Source organism: Cynoglossus semilaevis, chromosome 10 (genome assembly GCF_000523025.1).
Source record: "Cynoglossus semilaevis isolate Cse_v1.0 chromosome 10, Cse_v1.0, whole genome shotgun sequence".
Lineage (NCBI taxonomy): Eukaryota > Metazoa > Chordata > Actinopteri > Pleuronectiformes > Cynoglossidae > Cynoglossus > Cynoglossus semilaevis.
The window spans coordinates 20,606,544-20,616,617 of NC_024316.1; the positions used below are offsets into that span (position 1 = coordinate 20,606,544).

General features: G+C 42.7%; 1 protein-coding gene across 1 annotated transcript; it reads left to right on the plus strand.

The window, feature by feature from the left end:
• Positions 1–502: 502 nt before the first annotated feature.
• Positions 503–6,721, plus strand: nr4a1 (nuclear receptor subfamily 4, group A, member 1). The gene is made up of 7 exons (XM_008319503.3): positions 503–761; positions 1,804–2,584; positions 2,906–3,035; positions 3,141–3,304; positions 3,389–3,591; positions 3,798–3,976; positions 4,838–6,721. The coding sequence occupies exons 2-7, from the start codon at positions 1,814–1,816 to the stop codon at positions 5,092–5,094; spliced, it is 1,704 nt and encodes a 567-aa protein (XP_008317725.1). The 5' UTR covers positions 503–761; positions 1,804–1,813; the 3' UTR covers positions 5,095–6,721.
• Positions 6,722–10,074: the final 3,353 nt, after the last annotated feature.

Genomic DNA, 10,074 nt, shown 5'->3' on the forward strand with positions numbered 1-10,074 from the left:
AATCTGCTGTCGCTGAGGTGTGTTTGCTCAACGGTTAAAACAAGGGGCAGATCAGAACTTCACCACGTGGTGTCAGTGGGGTTAATGACCGTGCCTTACAGCAAGAAAATCATTGGTTCGAGCCCTGTGTGTGCGTGTACTCCCAGGTACTCTGAATATAATTCTTCTAATGATATTTGAAGTACACTGAGAGCAGCAAAAATAATGGTAATATTTATTATTTTTTTAATGTGACAATTGTAGTTGTTTTTTAATTCACACATGTGGTCAATTTAAATCGAACAACAACAAAAAAACTAATTTAATTTAATTAGTTTGAACTGACATCGTTCATTTTTCGTCTAGATTTTTCTTTTAATAAAGTCGAATACAGTTTGATTACCAGTAATGTTATTTTAGGTACTTTTTAATTTAAATTTTTTTATGTAGATTTATGTCAATAAGACGTCGTATCTGAATTCTTTTTGTAAGTAGGTGTGTGCGGGTGTGTGTCGGCGGTCCAATCCTTTTTCACTCGCGTCAACGGAATCCCGCAGTGCGTCATCCAATGACAGTTCAGCCAACGACGGGCTCCGATTGGCTGGAGGCGAGAAATCTCCTCGCCTACCGCCCGCCCTTGTTTGGAAACCTGTAACTGACGTCATGGGCAGTGTGGAGCTGCCGGTATAAAGTCGCAGAGAGCGGAACGCGGCGGCGCTCCACGGTTAGAGAACAGTGAAGCTGACAGACTCGGTTCAGACACTGACACCCGGCGCTGAGAGGTAAGAAGAAATTACTTTAAATGTATTAATAAAAAAGACAATACAAATTAAATTACGTCAGCGCGTGTCGTCACACGGGCACCTGTCGTAGCCGCTGTTGTGCTAACAGGGTAACACAGTAGCTCGTTCAAGTCAAAACAAACAGTTCGAATACAGTAATATACTGTAAAAAAAAGAAAGAAGTTAAAAAAAGAGTTGCGTTTTGACATTAATTTCAAATAATGCAGAACGGAAACTAACATGCGTTTTATTTGGCAGTTTGTTTTTGGACAGTTTTACTTTAAAGTTTAAAACTTAAAACCACGATATGGAGCTTTGAATTGAATGTAAAATGTTCCTGTAAAAGAACAGCGGTGAAAAAAGCTTTGAGGAAAATTCAGTGTATTAACAATCAAACAAATGATACAAGGTAGTGTTAGAGTCTAAATGATATTGTTTAGTTGCTGTTGTTGAAGCTGGTAGTTATATTTGGTTTGTGGGGAGGATTGTTGTTATTTCAGCGACATCATTCTAAATTTTCTGTGAACAAAAATACAGTTTTTGTAGAAATTTGATTTGTCTTCACTGGAACAGTTCTCCTGTGAAGTAACACTGTTACGGTTCTTGGAACTACATGGAGAACTGTTCTCTAACGTTCTTCACCAGACCTCTTGTTTGTTTCCATTATTAAATCTGTGGTTGATGTCATCATCATCATCATCATCATCATCACCTGCTTAATTAATTGCAGGAATCATTCTAAACCATAAAACTTGGCGAGGTGGTTCAATGTGTCTTAATGAGTTGTTATTAACCATAAAACTTGGCGAGGTGGTTCAACGTGTCTTAATGAATTGTTATTAAAACATCTGTCTTAGAACTTTTTGACTTGGCCTTGCTGCGATCAGAAATATATTGGAGGACGATAAATGGTTTTTAAATATATTTTATAAAAAGGTTATATAACAAGTTGCAGTTAGTTGAAGTCAAATGAAGTATTTTTTATTTTTATTTTTGACTGCCAGTCTAGGACGTCCTAACTTTTGTACTTCCTCTGTTTCAGTCTTGCAGCCATGACTTGTGTTCACCCCCAACATGGATCTCAGCTCTACGACAACAGCCTGGGCAGCTCGGAGCCCCCCAGCACAGACCTCATATCTAGACTGTCAGTTGATAAACATGACCACGTCTTCACCCCCGCCCTGCCCAGCATCAGCTCTCTGGTGGGCGGTCAGGGGGAGGACAGTGACGCATACTCTTGCCAGTTCACCGCAGCCCCCGCCCACGTTCCTCCACCATCAGGCCAGGAGGCCGCCCTCACGCTTGATGCTGTGCAGGTTTATGGCTGCTACCCTGGTCCACTGATGCTGGGCTACTCCGAGGAGCTGATGTCCCCCTGTGGCTCCGAATATTTCGGCAGCTCCACATCGACCTCGGCTCCTTCAACCCCCGGGTTCCAGAGCCAGCACGCGTCCTCCTGGGACTTGGCCTTTGGTCCGTACTCCCCCAGCCCAGGATACTGGTCTGCCGAGGACACGCTGGTGCCACACACCCCGTCTTTCTTCACATTTGGCCCAGGATCTCTGGAGGACGTGGGTCAAACACCGCTGCGAGACCAGGAGCCTTTCACGCTGGCCCACCCTCACTCTTCTGCGCCGACCTTCTCTGCTCTGTCAGTGGATCAGGGCTGCAGCCTGGAGGACACGGACCAGGCTGACGAAAGCTTATCGCCCAAGTTGAAGAGCCCAGGTGGAAGCGAGGGCTGCTGCGCCGTGTGTGGAGACAACGCATCCTGTCAGCACTACGGGGTTCGCACCTGTGAGGGATGCAAGGGCTTCTTCAAGGTAAGAGAATCTGTTTCAGGGAGAAAAAAAAAAGGTGTCATTTGTCATAAATGGTATCAGTTGACAACAGCTGTATTTGACAGCATATTATCTGACAATAGTAACATGTGTATATATATTTTATATATTTATATATGTATTTATATATATTTATGTATCTATATGTGTATATATATTTCTATTCATGCATGTATTACGTGTGTGTTTACATATCTAAACATATACGTATATATCTATTATATATACATTTATATATATATTTATATATATGTATTTCATTCCTAAGGTTATCCTTACAAGTAATTCCTCTCTCTTTTCCAGCGCACGGTGCAGAAAAACTCCAAGTATGTCTGCCTGGCCAATAAGGACTGTCCCGTGGACAAGAGAAGACGAAACCGCTGCCAGTTCTGCCGTTTCCAGAAGTGTCTTGCTGTAGGCATGGTCAGGGAAGGTGAGGTCACTTAAATACCCCACAGCAGTCAATGTAAAAAAAAAAAAACAATCCAATTGTGATACAGAGGAAATGAAATTGATTATGATTTGTCGACCAATCCAGTTGTGAGAACAGACAGTCTGAAAGGACGTCGAGGCCGTCTGCCCTCCAAGCCTAAATCAGTGAAGGAGGTGACGGCGGTCATGTCTCCCGTCAGCATGATCGCCTCCCTGGTCAGAGCGCACATCGACTCAAACCCAGACATTGGAAAACTGGATTACTCCAAGGTAGGAGAAGGTCCGAGGAAGGCACCGATTCCCACTGCTCCTTCGGGCTCCGTGGTCTGAACGTCTTTGTTTTTTTAATTTCAGTACAATGATTCAGTCATCAGTCAGAAGCAGAAGGAGGATGAGAGTGACATCAAACAGTTTTATCACCTTCTCACGACCTCCATGGAAGTTATCCAGAAATGGTCGCAGAGCATCCCGGGTTTCAGTGACTTCTGCTCAGAAGACCAGGATCTGCTGCTGGAGTCTGCCTTCGTGGAGCTCTTCAGCCTGCGCCTGGCGTATCGGTATGTTGTTTGCATTTTAAGCGCAAAATAGTTTTTGTATTTGTGTGTATATATATATAAAATACTATATTATAATATATTTTCTCAAGTGGAACAGAGTATAAAAAGTTTGAGAACCACTGTTCTAAAGTAAAAATACTATAGTACTACAATATTTTGTCCCGTACTACAATCAGATCTTTTTCCTTTTTTTTTTAATACCAAAGGTCCAGTCCTGAAACAGACAAGCTCATCTTCTGCAACGGGTCAGTGCTTCACAAACACCAGTGCGTCCGAGGTTTTGGGGATTGGATCGACTCCATCTTGGAGTTCTCTCGAAGTCTGCACCGCATGAAGCTTGATGTTTCGTCCTTCTCCTGTCTCACAGCTCTGGTCATCATCACAGGTTAGAGGCGACTCTCATGTCGGGCTAAAACTGTTCCATTTTATATACAGTATATTCACCATAGAAATGTGGGTCTGGTCCTCACTGGTACAGACAGGACTGTGGCTCAACATAACGCTAGATTGACACACCAGGTGTACAGCAACATGCACGTAGGCACGTACAGTAGTAGAGTGGAAATACAGTACTCTCAGGCTGTATGTCACTGCAGGCTAAACATAACCACAATACTGCTTCATATTGTTCCAGTGCAGTAATATAAATAATGTCTGACACGTTATATATTTTCTTTAAAGATTTCGTCAGGTTTTATGCCTTATACAAATGTTTTAAATAAATAAATCTAATGATTTAATACTTTTACAGTATATGTTTCTATTATTATTATTATTATATTTTTGTTATTCTGTGTTAAATGTATTAACAGTGAAGCCCTAAACACTGACTCGTTGGACTGTAGTTCACCAGGGTTCTTTTAATGCGGGTTATAAATCCGTTATGTTTCTTACAACTGGCAAGAGCCAATCAGAGGTCCGTTTGTTGCCTAGTGGGCGGGACATTAGCGGATATCCAATCAATGCGACTTTGTTTCCGGTACTAGCATAATGAAGCTAGGAGCGGGAATAGTCTGGTCAATTTGTGAAAAAACGTCAACAGAAAATGTTAATTTAAATTCCTGAAAAATCTGTAGACACGGTTTACTTAACGTAAGAGGTGGAAAAAAGACCGAGAGAAAGCGTTAGGAACGACCGTTTAATATTGGGGTGGGTGGGACGCGTGGTCACCATGCCATGGTAAAAACCAAAATGAAGTGAGGTAAAACTGTCATCTGAATGACACGTGGACTTGTTTCCTCTGCAGATAGACACGGCCTGAAGGAGTCCAGGCGTGTTGAGGATTTGCAGAATCAGCTCATCACCTGCCTCAAGGACCACGTCTCTGGCTGCGGCTCCGACTCTTTGAGACCCAACTATCTGTCTCGGCTTCTGGGGAAGCTCCCTGAGCTCAGGACTCTGTGCACTCAGGGTCTCCAGCGGATCTTCTACCTTAAACTGGAAGACTTGGTTCCCCCGCCACCGATCGTGGAAAAAATATTCATGGGTTCCCTGCCGTTCTAAGACCGACAGGAGCAATTCCTCCATCTGGTGTTGGGTGTTTTTGTGCCACCGGGGGTAGCAGACTGACTGTACTTTACATTGAGTGGAGTGTCAGTGCAACAGACCCCTGTGGGATTACCCAGTGGTGCAGAGATCTGAGAGCGCCTCTACAGGACAGTGGTGCGAATGACGATCTCATTTAATGTGTTTCTAAGAAAAACAGGAACTCGTTATTTAGAACCAGAAGGGCCAGATCATGGACCAAATGGTGACTGTTTACATTCAACACGGTGCCTTGAACAGAAACCTCGCTGTTTGATGGAAGACGTTTGCACTTTTCTCAACCACAGAGCGGTTGTGACTCTGCACACGTACGTTGCAGACGTAGAGTTTTCCCTTTTTCTGGTATCGTTTCGCGTAATTGTAAACTGCCATTGAAATGATACATTAGTGGGAGTCCTTCACCATGTACGGTGTTCCCTCTCTATATCGCGGTTCTCCTTTCGCTCCCTCAGTACTGTACATCGGAGATTTTTATTTTTGAATCCGATCTTTCTTTTGGAGGGGCTTTTGAAAATGAGAAGTGCATTTACGAACGATCGCTGGTAGCTTTGTTTATCTAGACGAGATTGTACACAGCATACTATTGGCTAATACAATGTGTACTCGGTGTACTATTGGCTAATTGAGCGTGCTCTTCTGTTCCTCATGCTGATTGGCTCATGCGTCACAGCATCTCTCAGCACCTCCCCTTTTCTGTCGGCCGCTCTCTCGTTCACTTCGCTCTGCGCCGCCGTTCTACAACTCTACTGTGAATATAGTTCTGTAGGGAAGTAATACAGTGTATGGAGGGTTGATACCAGTGTGGGTAAATATAATATAATAACTATCTCGACTAAACTTTGCAAAATTTTTTTTTCCATTTTACGGTGGGTCTTCGTACGCAACAACTGCGATAGGAGAGGGATTACTGTAATGCACTTTCAGAGAATCTTTCCAAAGTACATTTTATGTAGAGTGAAAACATGCACATCAATTCACTTTCATATATTTTCAGTAACTGGTCAGTTTGACAGATTACAAATTATTTAGCCGCATCATTCCTGTATCGTGAATAAACGGTGAGCAGCTAAAACGGTGACATTTTATACACTCTATATTCTCTTTATACAGTCTATTATGAGCCTGTACTTCGACAGCTTGGTGAACCAGATGTTTCGTCTCTGGTTCATAGTTTTTACATAATACGTTTTAGTAACCGCAGTATGACACATTAAAATGTGAAGCCGCTTTTCGCGTCAGCTCTTCCTGGCTGTGCTTTGATATTCTGGAGAAGACAGAATATATGGTGCTGGACTTTCTTTTTTTTTTAACAATAATTATGCATGTTTTATGCACGTCTGTTGTTCAGGAAAGGACGGGAAAAGATAAGGGAATAATGTAGAACAACAGGATGGGATTATATAGAATCAGAGCAAAATAGATAAGATACAATACAAAGATCAGATATGCCAAGAGAAGAACACTTTTATATACAGTGTATATATATAAAGTATTTCCAAACCACTTTTATTTAGAGCTGTCGTTTCAAAGTCCCGACCCAGTGGTCACTTCCGTCCTACACACCCGCGCCTCCACGTCCAGCCTGCAGCAAAATGTCTATGATAGTTTCATTTAGCTAACGTTAGCTCTGGTGTCTGCACCAGGACTGTTGTAGCTATTATTAGCCGTGGTGTCTGCACCAGAACGTTTGTAGCTAACATTACCCATAAAGTCTGCACTGTTACAATTAAAGTTGTTTAATAAAAAACATTTTAAAGACAAAAGTGATAATATATTTTTTATAATATAATACCTTTCACTTTAAGTATATGTCTGTCTACAGTTTGCTGTTGTGTGGCAGCAGTCGGAGTCTAGTGCGAGAACGTCTGTTGGCATTAGAACAGAAAATACTCCTCAAAAATGTCACCTCTGGTTCAACTCCCTCCTAGTTATGTACCAGTCTTGTTTTAGAAGCCGGCAGGATTCCCGGTCCAGTCTCAAGTGACTACAGTCCACTTCATCATCCCACAACACCACATTCTCAGATGTATGCATTCGTCTCTGACAGCTTGAGGCCCATGGTACATAAAACCAGCGTGAGTCAGGGAGCGACGGGTTCGTTTGTGGACCATAGATTACATCGTCTGATTCAAGCTATTCCAGTCATTTGCGCTCGTCATGTTAGCTCTTGGCACAGTCTTCGTTTCATGTAACTAATTACAGAGACAAACATAAAGCGCCTTATCTTACACCTAATGCATAAACAGGAAGTGCAATGTGAGGCGCAGTTTCCTGTCCAATATCTCTGTCGCTAAACGCACACCCGCTGTGCTGAGCTACACGTGGACAGTACACGGTTACTCATCGGCAACAGAATACAAATGCAGATGACAAATATATTGTTTTGCCAATATGTATAATTGTGGTGTGTTTTTGTGGCTAGGGACTAAGGACTGTTGTAGCTAACGTTAGCTCAAGAGTCTGTGCTAGCAGCCACACGTCCTACATCAACATCCGACATTGTCGACTTGAAGATCTTTGGTGAGAAGAACAGTTCTCGTACTTCAAATCAGAAATCTGCTTCTCGTGCGCTGAGGTCAATTTATAAATTCTTTGCATCTTCTTTTTCCTAGTAAAGAAACTTTGGCTGCATGACTGCCACCTACTGGGCTGGAGTGTGTGTGCACCTGAGTTACTGATGTGCCAGAAATTCATAAAACTGAAACAGGTGAGAAATAAATATATTGTGTTTTTATTCACATTATTTCTGTGATTAACGAATCAGAATGGACTCAGTGTTGACCTAATGTTGTAGTTAACACTTTATTACCATCTCCCTCCCTCTGTGTACTCTACGATGTCACAGATTTAGAATCAGAATCAGGTTGATCACTTTACTGTGTGATCATTTTATCGCAGCTGACAGCGCTGCTGTGGCTGATCAGCAGGTTGTGTAGAGGAGGAGGAGGAGGAGGAGGAGGTGAAGGAGAGTCCGACTCGTCCTCCCTGACGACTTTACCCAGTTTTTTCCACCTCGGTCCTGTGTTCTCCCTCATCACCTCCAGTGAACATCCCACTGCAGCCGAGTCATTAGAAAACTCCTGAAGGTGACAGGTGTCGTTTATTAACCGTGTCTGGTTTCACCTACCTGAGCCCCCCCCCTCCACACACACACACACACATACAGAGGGCAACATTAGTGCACTCCAAATTTAGAAAAAAACCTGCCGTCTCGGTGGGTGGTGGAGTTCGTCTTCAGAATCTAATTGATAGGGTTGTAAATGTGTCGGGGATAGTCCTGGTCCGGCGCTGGTTTATTTATGTTTAATTTTAGGCTGTCTCAGACGGTATGTGGGACAGACTTTTCCAGGGTGTACTCTGCCACTGCTCAATGTCAGCTGGGATTGTCTCCAGCTCCCTCACCCACCGGCCCCCCTCTCCCCCAACACCTAAGTGGCATAGTTAACAAATGGATGGTAGCAACACGCTGGTGCCACGCTTCTCTTGAGTTACAGATTCTGAAATTGTCGGCTGGTGCTGCAATGTAACCTAATATCGGGATCTGAGCGCAGCAGTGCAGTGAGAACAGTCCGATAAAGCCAGCTTCACTTTGATTACAGCAGCCTCGGTATATCGAGGGCAGCGCCCGGAATCCAAAAATCCTGCCTCAGTGGAAACTTGGGAAAGTGCAGGCAGTGCGTCTGCGTCCAGGCAGAAATGCCGGCGATAATAAAGGATCACAGGCTTCACAGACTTAAAGGACTTAAAGAGGACGGCTTTAAAAGGAGCGGGCTGTGCCCTGCTCAGGTCTCATGTGAGAATATGAGAATGTCGCGGTTAGAAAACAAAACCCAACAACAGAGGCTTCATTTACAGGAGTCAAGTCTGAGGTCAATCATTCAGACAGACCGGTGGTCCCCAACCCCCGGTCCAGGACCTGGTGCCGGACTGTGGGTCATGTGGTTTTACTAATTTACTTCATCCCAAAAGGATTCTAGTCTTATTTATTTACTTTTTTTATTATTCAGACTAATTTACTTCATCCCAAAAGGATTCCAGTCTTATTTATTTACTTTTTTTTAATTCAAAGATAATCTGTCAATGTTACAAAATAAAAGGTCATACAGACTCTGATACTAATTCCTATGATGTTTTATTTTGAAAAACGATGGCGTTTTATGGTGTTTTACTTTGAAAAACGATGGCGCGGTATTACCGGTCCGCAGAAATGGCAGATACCGGACGACCGGTGCTTGGTACAAACAACAACAAAAAAGCTTGGGGACCGCGGTTCCCTTGTATATTCTTTATTTTAGTGCCAGTTCATTTTAGGAACATCCTGAACTTCTCTTGAGAAACTTTTAAAATAATGTTCCTCTATAATTCACAGTGGAACATTAGTTCTAGGCGACAGCGGTGCCACCGGAACATTTGGACATCTGAGGGTGTCACACCAAAAACAGTCCCCCAGATGGGAAAAATATCCTGCATCACTGTCTTCCTCTGTCGTCCCTCTTTCTCCTTCATCGTTCTTTTCTATTTAAAGGCCCTAATGACCGCGCATATAATATACACAATACACGCAGTTAACGTTTTAATCTCGTTGCTGTTTGATGAAGATTAAACTGTTAAAAATGTTTTAAGACATTTTAACAAGTGAGGGGAAAGTATTTGCACACACAGTGATCTGCGGTTCATCACCATTTTCAACGTTTCTTGTTGTAACTTAAGCGCTGTGGGCTAAAACAAAAACCGAGTTAAGACTGACATCTTGTGGCAATTATGTGAAATACAACGTGTTGCTTTCTTCGACACTTCCAAAAGAACTTTTAAAGAATCAGTCGCCTACCTGTGGTAATCTGTAGCTATCGATTTATCATATCCACCTCGGGTTTTGTTTGTTTTAAAATATCTGTGCTTATAAAAAACATTATTAAATTTAATTTAAAAATATGATAA

Excerpts from the sequence above, each read along its gene's own strand:
- nr4a1 (XM_008319503.3), top strand. The coding sequence starts at position 1,814 with ATGACTTGTGTTCACCCCCAACATGGATCTCAGCTCTACGACAACAGC. Across the intron at positions 3,305-3,388 it reads GAAAACTGGATTACTCCAAG|TACAATGATTCAGTCATCAG; the intron begins GTAGGAGAAGGT and ends TTTTAATTTCAG. Across the intron at positions 3,977-4,837 it reads AGCTCTGGTCATCATCACAG|ATAGACACGGCCTGAAGGAG; the intron begins GTTAGAGGCGAC and ends TTTCCTCTGCAG.